Source organism: Takifugu rubripes, chromosome 11 (genome assembly GCF_901000725.2).
Source record: "Takifugu rubripes chromosome 11, fTakRub1.2, whole genome shotgun sequence".
Lineage (NCBI taxonomy): Eukaryota > Metazoa > Chordata > Actinopteri > Tetraodontiformes > Tetraodontidae > Takifugu > Takifugu rubripes.
In genome coordinates, this window is record NC_042295.1 from 2,682,209 (window position 1) to 2,699,262 (window position 17,054).

Consider the following 17,054-nt stretch of genomic DNA (forward strand, 5'->3'; position numbering starts at 1 on the left):
ACACCTTTATCGCTGCTTCCTTTACTGCCAATCGATTTCAGTTTAAATAATTGTCACTAATGGCAACTTTTTATAAGATGAACCAATGCACACATGCATTTATATGTGAAAACTAGCGCGTTGTTAACCATGCAGCGTGGGCACACGCAGTTAAAAACGGCCGGTCTCCGTTCTAATGATTTCTTTTTTTAAAACTGCAGGAAGTTTTCAAATTTACCTTTATGAAATCACCCAAATGCAAAAGTGGTTAAAGCTACAGTAACGCTACCAAAAAAATCTAGTTTGTCCATCCAAAGGGGATATTCATGTTCCAGTCTAAAATTTCCAAGAAATTGGAATTAAATATAATTGAGCTCACTATAAAATCTTTTTTTTTTGTTTTGTTTTTTTTAATAGAGACACAACATGGCAGTGGGTTGCTTTTGCCCAGTCTATTTTTTGAACCAGCCAAGGTCAAACAACTCAGCAAAGTGTTCTGTTTGTAGTTTTCCCGCAGCGAACAGGCCGTTGGATCCGACTAGACCAGCGAACCGGCTCTGCTCTGAGCAGGCACCATGACAGGCACTGCACCCATCCGCTTCAGCGTGGCCTGGTTCACTACATATGAATGCATGTTGTGTCCGTGCGTGGAGGTCACCACAGGTTTGAGGCTCACGGACCCATTGCTGCGCACCATAGTGGTGGGTGAAGGGGCGGAGTTTGTCGTGACCACCAAAGTCTTGGGGGACGGGAGCGTGTGGCTGCCATTGGCAAATGATGAGGTCACCGCCCCGGCGGGCTGCGCGTGGCGCGACAGCGGAGCCGAGGCGGGCGTCGGGACCACCGTGTGGCCGTGTCCAGCACTTTGGGCTGGTGTGTTTCTGGGGGCACCAACAGTGGTGGAGAAGGTCTGGCGAGTGTCTCCATTGTAGTGAATGTAGGAGTTGGTGTCATAACTGGGTTTAGGGTTGTGCCAGTAGCGGCTGTTGTAAGTGTTTGTGGACGTCAGCGTGTCGTTCTCCGAGGACGAAGCATCCGCATGGAAAGCCTTCACTGATGAAGATCTCTTGGGAGGAAGATCATCCTCTCTGTTGAAAAGAAAACGGCAGTGTTAAAAGTCTATTTATGGGTAACACTCTATGGCACACACATCCTTGTACTTATATCTTTGTGAGAACTTTCATACTTTCATTACCCAGCTCCTTATCCTAGCCATCCCAACTAACCCCCTAACCCCAACCTTTACCTCAAAATTCAGTCTTTTGAAGATGTGAGGACGCACCAAAATGTCCCCACTTCCCCAAAATGTCCTCACTTTGCTAGTAGAATGAAAATTATGGTGCTCAGTCTGTAGCAAGTATACCAGAGATTTCAGACATTCCTGATATCTGGCTATCTTAGACATGGTCCACAAATGGGGATAAAGCGCATTATGATGACCTTTTTACGGTAAATCTCCATCAGCTCCTCTAACGTAACCCTTTCCCCAAAAAAGGAACAAAAAAGAAAGTAAGATGTTCAACCTGATCTCATTTGGAATGTCCTCCTCATCATATTTGTTCTTGTTTCTCCAGTAAAAAACTGTAAAGACCACAAGCACAGAGCAAATGATGATGGCGAGGACTCCTGTGGCGATGGTCCCTGTGATAAGACCCACGCTCTGGGGTGGTGCTGCAAACAGAGACGCAGAGAGCATGTTACACGCCTGTACCGAAGTCACCCAGGAGAGTTTCAGCTGATGAGATTTTGCAGACAACCTAATAGAACATTGAGCTTGGGAGGAAATGACTCACTGAATTATCCACTTTTGAGATGCCGGTTCTGGAAATACTTTTTGTCTGCTTCCTCTGACGTGTTTCTTAAGTATTACATTTCCAAATTGTATTCAACATTTCTTTAGGTTTGTATTTTATGGCTGTATATTAGAATACACGTGTAACTATACGTATGTATTTTTACTCTTTGAGTGATGCTTTAAGAGTCACCTGTCCCATAATCGTAAAAATCCAATTATTATTCAATTTCTGTCATGCAGGCATCTGATTAATCAGATTACCACACCTGGATTTCTCCCCAATACACCCTACACTTCTTGAATCTCACTAAGTAGGTAGTTTTCTAAAAGAAAATTGGTTACTGTTGGACTGAAACATGTAAACATGTAGGATGACAGCAGTTCCGCATAAGCCTCGGGTCTGATTTCTACAATTATCTGATTACGGCTAGTTAAAACTGGATCAGAGATGTGTAACTGTGGCCTTGTATTCCCTTCAACACACGGTGATGTATGTACAGTAATAACAATCTTTGTGTCCATGGGTGTCCTTACGTTCCACGACCTGCAGGTTGAGCAGACAGGTGCTCTTGCCGATCGTGTTACTGGACGTACACTGATAGAGTCCTGAAGTGCTGGTGCTGATGTTTTTGAGTGACACTGTTCCCTGGATCTGGTCTGTGGAGCACAAAGACAGCAAGACAGGAATTAAAGTAAATAAGAGCAGTTAGCGCTATATAGAACTGAACAAAGACACACTATGACCTGACAAAGAAAAACATTATTCTAAAAGCAGAGGTGTCCAAATCCAAATCCCCAATGGCAAAAAATCCAGCCGGGTTTTCTGTCCTACAGGTAGAAAAACACTTTCATGTTGAAACGTTTACCTCATAGGACAGGAAACCCAGCTGGATGGCTGTCGGAGGACTGGATCTGAACTCTTTTTTTTATAGCTTTGTATAGAATAAACTTGAATAAAATTCTTTGTTAGCTCTTTACAATACACTAATTAACGTGAGCTAATGACAAATATTTACAAGTCTGTACAGTAAAAAGTGTATCAGCAGATGCTTCTTTGAAAAATAAAGAATGAATGGTTGGACTTGTTTCATAGGGTTGTACACTACTGGATTTACCAAAAACCTTAGAGGTTTTGTGGGTTTCAGAAGATCAATAAGAAACAAACTATACATACATACAAACTATTCTCTAAAGGATCATGGCAATCCTCAGTTCTCCCATTTGTTCAATCTAGTCATTGCTCTGAATATTCACCTGAGCACAGAGCGGCTCTGCAAATAAACAAATGTTCCCTGAATCTTCATTTATCACAGTTAAATACCCCCACCCCCACCCCCAAGGTTCACTGGCAGGCAGGGTTCAGTGTCTGAGGACCAAATCCAGCTCTTGAGCCAGTACACTGGTCAAGGGTACTGACCTATATTACTCTAGAGTTTTTGGTTACCAAGGAAACAAGAACGTACAGAGAAAATACGAAAGCAAGATTAGAAAAATCAAACTCCATGCAGAACCGCCATGACGTTCATACTGTACACGATTTCTACCAGTGGGTATAGAGGTCAAATGTCACAGCATATTCATCCATATTGTATGTGTGATTCCTCATACTTTTAAATATGAAACATCAGAAATTAATTTTGAAAGATGCATCTCATTAAACATTGACTCCTTGTCAGCTTTAATTTTGACCTTAATGCATGTAGAAAGATTCCCTTGTAATTTTTACCAGTAGAGTACAGACCTAAGAACCTAACTGAGGATGGAGTATTTGGCTGTGCAAGGTAAACATCTGGAGAGGAAAAGGAGACAAGGAGAGATATGTTGTTTTTTTTAATGCTGAAAACCAAAGTTGCTTGAAATAGAAGCTGTGCAACCACAGCTGGCTGCTCTAATCAGAAGGTGTTCAGCATGAAAAAGAAAAATGAACCCAGAAAAACAGATGTTGAACCATCCTCTGGGTTAATTCCATCCATTGGTACAATCATTCAAAGTACAGGTGATCTCTCACGACCATCCATCCATTTTCGCCCCCACCAGGATCAGCGAGAGTGGGTTAAGAGAGAGGTGGGCCTGGCACAGGACAGGTGGCAGAGATGGTGGAGCATTAGCGGAGCCGGAGCTCAGCCGTGTGTGTAACATTTACCAGCAAAGTTGGGGCAAAAGGGCACTCCGATGGCCAGCTTGTTTGTAATACCTTGCATGGCGTTGTGCGGCAGCCTCGGCAGCGCGTCCAGTTTCTCCCAGGAGTAAGAGGGGGTGGGGATGCCTTCTTCAGAGCTGCAGAACAGCATGACATCGCTACCGACGTCCAACGAGCCCTGGATTTGACATGTTGGCACGGAAGGGGGCACTGGCAAGCAGAGAGTGAGCAGTAATCACCATCAAATCTGATGTTAATAAGGAAACGCTGGCGATCTCATTCGCACCACCCTGCTTCGTCAGAAAGGCATCTAAATTTGACCCCACAGAGCATAAGAGTACATTTGTTAAGCAGCTAAAGTCTTGTCAAATGTAGCATCATTATGGCGACACCTACCCAACACGGTGAGACCGATAACACCGATATTCCGGCCCCCTCTGTCTGGGAAGTTGTTGACAAGGCACTGGTAGGTGCCAGTGTCAGACGGCTGGGTGTTGTTGATGAAGATGGAGGCACTTGTACTTGGCATGGTGGCCACGAAGCCAACTCGACCATTGAGATGGTTGGCAAGGGTGAACATCTGGCCACCTTGGTAAATTATCACCTGCATTGGGGTTTCGGGCAACGAAAGCAAAGCAAAAATCAGAACATCAATCTGCTGCAGCAAGGACTGAGTTAATATTTGTAAAGAGAGGAGAAAGGTGTGAACGTTTCTTGATCTGTCCGAATGGCTTTTTTCCCAGACTCTTCGGTCAAGGATGCTTGAAAATATTGCAGAGTGGTTGCAAATACAGTACGTCCCGCTAGAGGGAGCCGTGGTTCAATTTAGCAGAGGAAAAGGAGCTTTATATAGAAATAATTGAACAGAGACCAGCTGCAGCATGTGACCTAAACAGACAAATGCACATCTTTGTACTCCCTCATTTATAGCTTAGTTGGTATGCCTTTTGTGCTGCTGCCTTTTAAGCCCTAAAATCTCAAAATAGGCGCATAACTGGAGATTTAACTTGAAAAGATAAATTGATGAACGTAGCTGTGCCAACAGGTTGTTTCCCAGCGTGGAATCCACCGAGGCATTAAGCCCCACTTCAGATCATCCGGATGAAATCACAACAATAGGCTGAGGAAGGTTTGACTCCGGCCGGGATTAGCGCCAAGTTTTCTAACCCGCCGGTGGGCCCAGACTTTTTCAAATTTGGATAGTTTATTTGTGACGCTGGGATCGTTATCTGGTGCACATGCACATGTGTGCAGACAAACCTGCACACACCCGACGCACAGGGGGAATCTGAGAGGCTATTCACTTTTCTGAAAAGATGCCTTATTGAGCAGTTCAAAGGCCCAGGCAGCGAACCAAGCGCTGCCAGTGTGTGCGTGTTGTTCAAGAGCGATCCAGCGCCGATGAAAGAGCTTCTGAGCGTGTGACCGCCGTCTTCGCCGTTTAACAGTGGTAAATTGCGCGGCTGCAATTTTCTGAGCCTTTTCGCCCTCTCGTGTGCAGATGAATAGGTGGCTCCTCAGCTGTGAGGAGAGCAATTGCATTTTTTGCGCGCGTCGCCTCACTTACGCGTACGTGCTCTTGCATGTGCAACCAGTATTGCACATATTCTGCCTGGTCACACGTGGTTTCCCCCGCTTGTTTCTCCCCTAACAAACTGAGCTGAGCTGTTTGTGTGTGTTTGTCTGTGTGTGTAAGTCACTCATCCTCTTGCGTGGCCTGATTGGCTTTGTAGCTATATACAGAGGGAGAAAACAGGTCATGGCTCACATTCAGGCATACGATTGTTCCGTGAACTTTAGCTCAACGAGCCGAAGGTCCCACTGCTGACCTGGCAAACCGCCTTTCTGCAACCTCCACGCGTAGCAAAGCGAATGCAAACGCTGAGAGACATCAGCCAGTCATGTCGTCCCAACTCCTGATCGAGATCAATAAGCTTGGGAAAATTGTGGGAAAGGCCTTAAAAAGCATTAGAAAAACACAAACCCCCACTCAGGTAAATGGCTGTAGTTTGTAACTTGGGGGTCTATTTTTTATTTGGGTATTGTATATGTTTTTAACCCACTTTTCACTTGGGTTAATGCGAATTGAAGAGGTCAAAGGTCAGCCCATCAGAAGGAAGAGGATCGTCTGAGACAGCTAAGACCCCAGAGGTACCCAGAGAACCCATGTGTAAAACAGTTGTAACAGTTGTTCTACCCAGCATAATTGTTGGGGGAAAAAAGTTAGCAGCGATGGTGTATTAAAAATTAAAAGCAACAAATGAACGAGGGTTAAGGATTACGCTGCATTTTTAGCACTATTCCAGTTCAGATTTTCTTTAGTGTATTATTACACAAGTATTAATCTGAGCATTAACAGTTAAAGTTTTATAATATCTTGTTCGTTTGCCCTCCACTATTGCTGATTCAGCTCATGCGAGTGGTCCGCGTGCATTTGCTAAAGAGTTAACATAGGTTAAAAGGGTTCTGTTCAGTAATTCTTTATGGCTTTTAGCATCAACTCTAATCACTCATGACATTCTCTTCCTCTAAAGTGTCCCTGTACTTGTAATGTCACCCCAAATAGCACTTTATTTCATTATTTAATCACTCAAATTCACATCACCTATCAGCTCATCCGATACTAACGCAGCCTGAACGCAGCATTGGAGCTTACAGATGGCCTGAACGCAACATCTCAGATGTGGCCGACGCTCCCCGCAAATATAGAATGTCAGATATCATTTAATATAAAGGAGCGCAGATGTTAGCAGACCCCCGAAATAAATAATCAAATACTGATCGTTCATATCTTATGGGTTTATTTCGCTGCTGCTTTTAACAGTTTCCTTCCTGGTGTTTGTGAGACTAAAATTCAAAACCCTTATCAATCCCCCCTCCTCTCTGTTAGTCTCTATACGTGTGCGTGCATGTGAGTGTAGTGAGAACAGCTGTGATACTGAGCCTGTTGTGGGCATAAGGTAATTAGTGCAGAAGCTGATTGTATTATTTGCACGGCCGACCAGTGCAGAGTTCAAAGTGAAGGGAGGCAGGTGAGCTTGTGTGGCCTGCAGCTGCATGTTAACCAACTCAAATGGAATCACACAACCAAAGGAGGACGAGCTGTGTGAGAGAGGGCGAAATCTGAGGCTGAGTCAGCCCGAGACTGAGCCGTGTGGCACAGGCACAGGAACGGCCCATCTGATGCTGCCGTCCCGCAGGCTACAGAAAAAAACTTGGAAATAAACAGACTTTTGCACGAATCTTAAATCAGGATTCGTAGGTGTCTTTTTTTTTTATGTGGGAGGTGTGTTTTTTGCAGTACCTGCTCTGGTTGGTTGGCGTTGGACAGCGGGATCACCATCCAGATGATGTTGAGATTGTTGAGGGCAGCACTGGTGGTGAAGGAGCAGGGCAGGACGGCCGCTTGGCCGCGGGCAACTTGAACGCTGCTCTGAGCCACGGTCACGTCCAACGCCTGCACATAAACTGTGGAAAGAAGAAGCAGTCAGTGGCCGCTTCATAAAGCCGACTCTATTGTAGTCACAGCGAGACACACTGGCTGATTTTGCAAAACCACCTGCTGGGAACTCAAATCAGAATACTGATTAATACTGAATAAATACTCAGACTATTACAGCACGTTACTAAATATATTGTATTTTCATTACCTTGAGTGATTAAAACCTTGAGTATCTAAAATAATTTGCTGCTTCATGCTGTGGTTGGACTCTGTATGTGTCATTATATTGTATGCTAACAAAAAGTGGGGATAATTTTATTTTTATGCCTTTTTTTAAGTGATTTTAAGTGCTAAAGTGTGTATTTACAAAACGGGGGGATTGTTTCTTTCATCTGAGCTCAGCTGACAGCCGCAGCAGACCAATAAAGATGAATATGCAGATGCAGCATCCTATTTCTAGAGCAGCTAAAGACGTTAGAGCCTAAATGAAATTAGGCTTCTCCTGCAACATGTATCATTTCCAAAAACCCAAATGGAAAGTAATCTTATCTGAACATGCTGAAGAGGATAATGACACTGATGTGATTACGCAGATCACGTTCTGCAAACCGCCGTGGCTGCGTAGAACACATGCTGATGCTAATAGCGAAACCTTTATTCAAAGATATAATCCCCTACCTGACAACCTTGCCAAAGAGCCAACTACTGTGTTAGAATTAAAGATAAATTATTTAGCATTGAAGTATTTTAGTCCGACATTGTCGAATGAAAGGTTTCTTTAACAGGAATGTTTTTAATATAGAGAAAACCTTCAACGTTTTCAGCTTGATTAGATGCTGGGAAGCTTTCAGTCCTCTCCACTGTTTCCTTCTTTTCTTTTGAGTCATACTCCTTCCTTTCTGGTGGGACAGGTGGGAGACAGCAGCACAGAGGAAGAACATTGGGGGCCCCTAGATTTACTATCCAAGAACAGGCTCAACTCTTGGGAGGGGTGAGGCTGGCAGGGCCTTGTGCCTGGTCCTGTATGTGCTGTGAGGTTTGCTCTTCAGAGGGGGGGGGGGGGGGTGCTGTCTTTGATCTTCTGGTTTTATTCTGTCTTGGGTTGTCCCTAAGATGGTTCTTAAGATCTATCATGTTTTTGCATACAACAAAATTTTAGCATAACCAATAAATATATTTAAAAAGCTATATTAGAAGGATTTAATGAGTAGTAGCAGAGGACTGTAAGTTGTCCCTTAAAGAGACGGCTGAATCCTGACCTACGAGCTGGTTCTCCTGCGTCTGTCCAGTAGTGGTGTATTCTGTGCTGTTCAGTCTCAATAATGTACAGATCTGTACATATTCACTGCACTGGACAGCATAAACCATGTTACCCTGCTTATGTTCAATGTATCTTCTGAGTTATTTGGAGATTAATCAACTTTTTTGCCAGTTACCCACCTTTTTATTAGAAACAGAGTAGATAACATGAATGCGGAATGTGCCCAAGGACAGATATGGCGTTAGTTTGGTTTTGTCCATAATTTATTAGAACTTTATTTGTCTTGTCTACATTCCCTCCTCAGTTTGTCTTCAAATTAAAAAAAATTCTCACGCTCATCATCCCTCATCCCTTGCCCAACCCCTTCTGGCTGACCTATTAGCCACAGGAGCCAGCAACCCAATGAGTAGCCTACATAGCTTAATACCCACTTTGGTCCAAATTTGCTGCAAATTCAGGAAGTACTGTGTCCTTTTAATGATGTAAGCTAAGTCCACTATCAAGTAACGTCCAGGCGATTGTTCAGTTTTTACTACGGACTTGAAAACATGGAGAGGGTTTTAAAAATGTAAATAATACATAAACCTTTTTTTCCCCGTGCGCATCGACAAGACTGTAAAATAAACGGAAACCCTTGCAGCATGAGCTAAGCCCGCTTCAAATGAAAGTAAAAGTGACCATTTAGCTTCTTTTTAAGTTTAAAAGAGAAAATGTCACCAAAAATTTAATCAGCTCTTATTTAGACCATTATCAATATTTACAGAAAATTAAAATTATATCCACTCATAACTTTTTGAATTGTTTTGCTAACAAACAAATGCTAGCTGTCAAATAACCTTTATCATTGTGTGTTCATAGTTCTGCACTAATTATGGGAGTGATGTTTGTTGGATATGTTGTTGTTGATTCTTAGCGAGTTATTCTGGGAGTATTTCAAATCCATTGAAACTTTGCATGTTTGCATTATAGCAGTGGTTCCCAACTGGTGGGTCACGACCCAAAAGTGGGTCGCAGACCCATCTTGGATGGGCCGTGAACAGCTGGTCAAAAAAATTAAGTAATATTTAATGTGCATCTGATGCTGGACATGTCTTTTATTTCAAAATCCTATTTTATAAGGCATGTACAGCTGCCCAGGGGGTAGCTATGGTAACTACTATTTGATTGACACTCCCTGCAAGTTTGTGTTAAGAGGCAAAGTTCTAAATATGATCTGGGGTGTTTCGAATGTGGATTTTCATTTAATGAGAATAATAAAGGACAGAAAGCCCAAAAATGGGTTGTGACTTAAGGATCATTAGAAAATATGTTTCCCAGAGTGAAACCAGTTGTGACACCCAACATGAAGGTCCAAGACTATTTATTTGAGAGCTGTTGGTGATTTCATCTCCGAATGAAGAACCACTGTCATTATCAACTATATATTTGAAAATGTAACTGACATTTATTGAACAGTCTGAATGACGCACTTAAAATGAAAGTTGGTTAGTTAAATAAGTTCAATCAAAATAACGTGCTTGACGGCGCGAGCAAAAAGTTAAAGTAGGCCACTGCCCCCATGCACACATAAGCTCGGGCATGGAATCTATTGCTAAAGCAGCAAACAGATGGCTCCACACATGCAGCCCAGGAAACACACACAGTCAGAGCAGACATATTTATATGCTTTCTTATCAGTACATACGCGTCTGTGAGGCTATTCGCGTCTCTATGCAAACTTCAAATGCAATTGCACGTACAATGATGAAAGCAATTTAAATGCTAAAGCCATATCTTTAAAAATAGGAGGGAAAATCTCAAAGACAAAATTCCAAAACAGTTTTCTTCAGTGTAGAGAATCATGTCCATATTATGATATAGCATCTCAGGTCGTCTCAGCCGCCATAGTGTGAGCAAAACAAACAAAATCAACATTGTTGGCTGGACTAAATAAGTGTACTCGTAGACAAAGGTGTCCCTCAGCCTCCCCAACAGCCTTTTTATATTTTCAGAACTTTTCTGTAAATTAACAATTTAAATTAACATAAGAAGTTAGTTTTCATGGTTTATTCAATAAACGGGCTTGATGTCCTTTGAAGAGCGTCTTTACTGGAAGGTGCGAACGGTTTCGCTTGTGCTCGTGTGTTGATCTGCATGGTGATAGTTTCTAAGTTATTCTGCTTTTTGATGTTGAATGTAGGTCAGATGCTGCCTCAGCAAATACTGGGACAAGCCTACAATTTTATATTCTGCACACTGGTCAACTTTACATCGCTCAGTAGACACACACACACACACACACACACACACACACACACATATTCTTCTACTATTCAGCAAAAATGCCTCCTAAGAATTCAGCAAGACCGTGCTGAGTTGGCACTCCGGCAGCGGACATCTCTGATCACTGACGTGAAGTTTTCTCCGTGTCTGATCAGTCGAATGTACATCTTTAGGGCCCTACGTCAGCTATAAAATGTTACTGAGTCACAATCTCTGGTCTGCTTTCTAAAACAAAGTGCTCGGCAACCTCTCCCACCACTGCTGCTCGCAAACTTTTGAGTTTGCATTCTAAAAGGAAAAATCAGTTTGAATCATCTAAAATAAGGCCGAGACAGTCAGGAAGTTCAATGAATTATTAAGTCTACTTGGAGAAATGGTAGGATTCAATAAGCTGATGCTTCTTCCTACTCCTTTTGGGAATGTTTCTATAATTTTATTAGATTTGTGTGTTTTGTCTTGGATCTTCCTTGTGGATAGTCCACATGCTCCAATCAAATTCATTTATTCATTCATTTATTCATTCGTTCATTCATTTGGGTGGGATCTCTTCAGATGAGAGAGGTCGCAGAGCCAAAACTGGACCAAAAGGTCTGCATGGAGAGACTGGACTTATTCGTACAGGTAGACGTATTATACATTTGTAGAAAAAAATACCGTAATCTCACGTAACAAGCACTAATTGTAGTTGCTTTGTATGTATTGTGCACATGAATACGTGCACATATGTTTTGTGTTGCGATGGAGGCTACATCTTGACAGTGAGAAGTCTCATTTACCACACTTTCTATCTTTTTTTCCCTAGAAAAGCAACCAAACAATGAGGAACTTGCTACAGGTGATGAAGGACAAGGAAAAGTGCCCATAGTTAAAGCGCCATTATTCAGTCCTGCTATTCAGAAGTTCATTGCAGCACTTTGACGGTTGCATAATGCTGTTGTCAGTCATTGACCTCCTTGGTATTGTGCCTCTGTGCGCGCATGTGTGTGTGTGCGTGATGGAGCAGAGCCCCAGTGCTTAGCACATCTGCTCCGGATGCTCCTGGCATTGCCATATGGCTAGCAAATACGCCTGCCACTCTTCCTCCACAAAGAGAGTTTGCAGTGAAAAGGGAAAATGAGAGAAAACGAGTGTGCGTGCATGACGGGAGAGAGAGAGAGAGAGAAAAAAAAGCATTTGAAAGACAATATTTAGGAAGGAAGGCAGATGAGTGTAACAGCTGATGAGTGAAAAGCCACACATGTTCCCCATGACACTTAGCAAGATGCGCTCAACCTCCGAACATATGAATGCAATAAGCAGCCCAGATTAAACACCTTGGGAAAGTAATTACTCAGGATCGGATAAATGAGTAGAAACAAAGACGTTACCACAGTGCTGTCTTGTCAGGAGCTGCTTCTCCTGCAAACTACCCAAAAAGTGTGAAAAATAAAGAAAAGATTGTTGGAATCCTACCAAAAAAGTGACAATGGGAATTCCACTGGAGAAAACAGAGCTACACTGATCCACAAAGTGGATCAGGACTCACTGTCACGGCGACGCCACGATCACACCAGAGGATTTTACAGGTAACAACGGGTGGCGCCAACTGTTCCCATGGAGGACACAGATCAAAGGACGCAGCAAAATCACCTCCAGATGAAAGAAAACAGCAAGAAAAAAGACTGGAACTAACTTGGGAGCAACGTCCAAACGTCCTGTTTCAGATTCTACATCTGGAAACATCGCGTATCATTTTATCACAGCTCTTCCAGCTCGTCCCGCTTTTTTGGTTTTTTGGTTTTACTTTTTCCTTCTGCTTCTTTCTTTTCTTCTCGACAGCTGTGTCACTGAAGAAATCAATAGTTTAACGTCACTGTTAATGTCAAACAGTTGATGATGGCGTCACATAAGGTGGATGATGGTGTCACGGGGGAGGGGGCACAATGTTCTACAGATGTCTGTGTGTGTGTGTCTGTGTGTGTGTGTCAGGTGATTGCTGTTGCCACAGTTCTTAAGTGTAGCCGGGCCCCAATGCCTGAATTAATTTTTCATGATCTTATTGCATTTATTGAATAGAAAGTAATTATGTGAAACGAGGATGAGGATGCTAGATCCCACGTCTTCGCACAAGTTTAGCTAATTTGCATAGACTTAATAGCTCAGACGTTAAATTCCAAGAAAATGCACATGCTCACACACACAGTACAAATAACACATCCCTCAAAAATTATTTCAGCTCCTCACGGCTTGAGGCTAAAAGCATAATAAATGTATTCATCAAGTAATTACAGCGGAGGCAGTGGCGCACTTCATCAGCCTATTCCTGCACCGGAGGGATCCAGACAGAACAGTGACGCCAATCGCACCTTCTCTGAAAGCCATTCATGGAAAGTCGAGCCACAATAAGTTGCCCATCATGGAAGACAGATGCTCCAAAAGAAAGAAAGCAAAAATCTATATAATATGCACGGTTAATATGTCGTGGAGCAATGACAGATGCGCAGGTGAGATGGGAGCTGATTCGGGGAGACACCTGTTTGAAAAGGGAGGAGTTGATTGAGCCATAAAGATCCGAGGTAGAGGCATCAGTAATGATGATGTAAGTGGAGCGATATTAAAGATGAAGCATGAATGTGGGGAGATGTATGACTCTGAAGGTGAGGGAGTGCGCAGCGTGCGAACAGATTGCAAATCTATAGTGCCGCAGACGGGTGCTTTATTATTATTTAATGCTGAATGGCAGGAGGTAAAGGATAGACTGAATGCATAGAAAAGCACAGAGCTAATCAGGGAGGAGATGAAGTAACAATGAGAGAATGATGGGCAATGTTGTTTTACAGCCCTTTTTGTGATGATGATGGATTTCTTCAGGGTGCCTTCGGAAGGTTCAGGTGAGAGCAGGAGCAGCGATACTAATGAGAAATAATTGTTCAGGCAATTAAGTAAAAAAGAAAGAAAGCTAGAGCAGCTCATAAACAGCTGCAGAGATATTGTCCGTGATGTCCTCACGCTACGCCTTTCTCTGTTCCTGTATGTCGACTCAGATATCAGGGGATAACACAGGTGGTGCTGCTGTACGGCAACAATATAGCTGCTCTACAGCATCATTTGCATTCAAATTAATTCCAACAAAAGCAAAGAGGAGCGCTGAGCGAGGGAAGGGCTGAAGTGCCCGTGATCTCCCCCACTTCCAGAGAGCGCGAGCAGGAAAAATAAAAGAGAGAGGGTTTATGGGTATCTGTGAAAGTCTGTTGACTGTTCCTGCAGAAAGAAAAGACGTAATTTGCGGAATAATGTGCAGTTTCAAGCAGAATATGTTACCTTTGAGACTCTGATTGAGCCCTCACCACAGCAATCATCCCCATTGACCCATGCGGGTCAATATTACAGCTCCAAATTCAATTGGCGCCTACACACACAGCCTCAGGGCGAGGCAGTGAATAATCCAGCAGGGGCAGGACTCTACTGCATGTCAAGAACGCAAATAAATAAACCAGTGATTGCCTCTACGAGCGAAGTGCCGCAGCCTCGCTCTTGAATATTCATGTAGGTAAATACATGCATGCGTTCCCCTCTCCGGGGTTTGATAGTTGGCCTTTTAGTCATTTGGAAGCCGTCTCTTCTCTCCCTGTGTGGGCAGGAACATAATGAATGTGCTGAAAAGACTTGGGAATGTTTGTGTATCGTTCTGACGCACATTTTAATGGCTCAAATTTACTCCCTTGGATTTTATCGCCTGCAGGGGATATTATGTTGGCTCTTTGACCCTTCGGTGATCAATATTGTACAGACATTCAAAGCATATTACTATTGAGCAGGCTATTGATTCCTTTTCTCCTGAGGTGATCTGTGTGGCGTAACATGTGGCGTCGTTTCACACTCCATTGTTGGCAGGATAAATGAGCGGTATGACGCTGGTGCCGTTGCAGGATTTTCCTTTTCTACACGCCATTCTTCCCCGCGGCTCCGCCCTCTCGGTCGCACCAGAAGGCCGCTCTGTCTTGCATTCCCGGATTGACGCCCCTCCAACACCGCAAAACACGGTTTCAGGCAACCGATGCGGCCCGTGCACGTCACACATGCCGACACGGGTGCAGCTTGCACACACAAACATGTAGGCACACCACTGATAGCAACTTAGCCTGCATGATTACTGCAACCCTAAGCTGCTTAGGGGTTCTGTCCCATCTGGCTCTGGTGTTTGTGGCATACCCGGCCGCCTGCCCGGCCGCCCTCGTACACAGAATATAGGTGGAGTACAAGGGATGATAATCCTGTGTAATCTGGGTTTACCAAAAAAAATTAGGGCTCTGCAGTATTTGTTACGTAATTCAATCATTTGCAGAAACATACAGACGTCCACCAAAGTGAGCTTATGTGCGTCCATGTGTCAAAGCTGGAAAATGGACGGGTTTTCCTTGAGCCGTGAGGACACACGCACGCCTTGTAAATTGTAATTTACCATAGATTACAGTTAATTGGCGTCAGTGGCGCCTGACGCCAAACGCGCCCACCTACACCCCCGACGGCTCTTGCTTCCGGCTGTGCCGGAGAATTCTGTGCTAATAAAGTTCGTTTGAATGTGAGGTGAATTATTTAGATATCATTAAATGTTAAAGAGATTAATAAACCAGCAGCACTTTTTACAGTACGGTCATGTGACGAGCCGCAGGATTGATCCAAGTTTACAATTAGCCGCATCAACATCGTTTACTGTTGTAATATTGTGATTTAACGGTCACAGCTTGGCCTCTGGTTGGGGTCACATCCACGCTGCCAATGTTTACAGTTTAACACAAATTTAATGAGATTTCCTTGGGGTCAAAACCATCTTGCATTTTATGTTTTCCATTGCATTAAAATGCTTTAAAAATATAATCAATAAACATATATAAATTAATCACATACTGTATGTAAGTCTATATAAATTCAGCATCTCTCCAGGAATAGCGAGAAGGTGCCACATCCCAGAGCATCATCGGACCTCAGCAGGTCTCCGGGCTTTCACTAATGGAAAAAGTGGCCAGTGGAATTCAGAGCTGGTGTCTCTCCCAGTATCTCCCAGTAGCTTCCAGTATCTGGTCTAATGACGCTGTGACATGTAGGGCACAGTTGTTTGGAATGGAAGAACATACCGGCCACATAAAGCATTCGAAATAGAAAAAGACAGCCTGAAAAAGCATCATATAGATGCTGCCAGTTTACAACCCCCAGCTTCAGAATAAACTTATTGGGATGAAATATTAATATTATGTACAGTGGGTGGGTGGATAGATAGATAGATAGATAGATAGATAGATAGATAGATAGATAGATAGATAGATAGATAGATAGATAGACTTTTGATACATTATACATGCGTGCAGAAGTTGTGCTGTAGCTTCATAACACATAAATACAGTTACTGAATGTTTGGGCTTTGGTTCCTGTCATTTTTGCCACACACTTTTGGTTTTTATGACATCCAGAGGTTTGTTTTGTGGCCACATTATGAGGAGACGATGCTCAACACAGGCAGGGGTCACTATCTGCTCGTACAGCGCCAACGAGGAGCGGCTGACAGAAATAGTCAGGCCTTGTGTATATCTGTGTATCTGCAGCTTTATTTCTACCTAGCCGGTGGTGCTCGTAAAGCAGTCCATTTCAAAGCTTTCCGTGCTTTTACTCGAAAATCTCAAGAGGATTACAGAATCTACTGCAGCAGGAGATGTCATTTGGCTTTTTTTTTTGTACTTTTGCGACTTTACATCTGCTTCACTGGCTACGCTGGCGACTCTACCCCCGTTTCTATTACTCCCCTTCTATAGATAGACAGATATTACTCAGACATTACGAAAAAGATGGCGTGGATAAAGAGTTTGCCAGGGATCCGGGAACTGGAGCGGACCGGCAGGACTTTACGCTGTGGTGAAATTCCGACAGCAATGAGCCACAGCAACAATTAGGGCTCTAGCAGTCGGGGAAATGCATCCGTCCCTCCTTTAATGCAAAACATATATGTTAAACTTGGCCATAAATCGAGCCGGTGCGCACGTGACTGAGGGAATTCTCATCCGATGTGCCTTTACTATATGTTTAATTCAACTCTTTCCTCCTTGCTGACACATATAGGTCAAGACATTAGCGGCTCAGGAATAATTCAAGGAATGAAAAAATTTGAAACCCTTGATAGAACCAGTGATGTAACTGGGTTTTG

General features: G+C 43.3%; 1 protein-coding gene across 2 annotated transcripts in view; it reads right to left on the reverse strand.

Annotated features, from left to right (window-relative positions):
• Window positions 1–383: 383 nt before the first annotated feature.
• Window positions 384–17,054, reverse strand: part of igsf11 (immunoglobulin superfamily member 11) — a 45,674-nt gene continuing 29,003 nt past the window's right edge. For both annotated transcript variants that reach the window (XM_029843416.1, XM_029843415.1), the window contains 6 exons: window positions 7,219–7,382; window positions 4,311–4,518; window positions 3,969–4,124; window positions 2,309–2,431; window positions 1,503–1,650; window positions 384–1,067 (listed from right to left, as the gene is read on the reverse strand). In XM_029843416.1, the coding sequence (XP_029699276.1) occupies window positions 518–1,067; window positions 1,503–1,650; window positions 2,309–2,431; window positions 3,969–4,124; window positions 4,311–4,518; window positions 7,219–7,382 (1,349 nt within the window). In that variant the 3' untranslated portion in view covers window positions 384–517. The remainder of the gene's footprint in view (window positions 1,068–1,502; window positions 1,651–2,308; window positions 2,432–3,968; window positions 4,125–4,310; window positions 4,519–7,218; window positions 7,383–17,054) is intronic.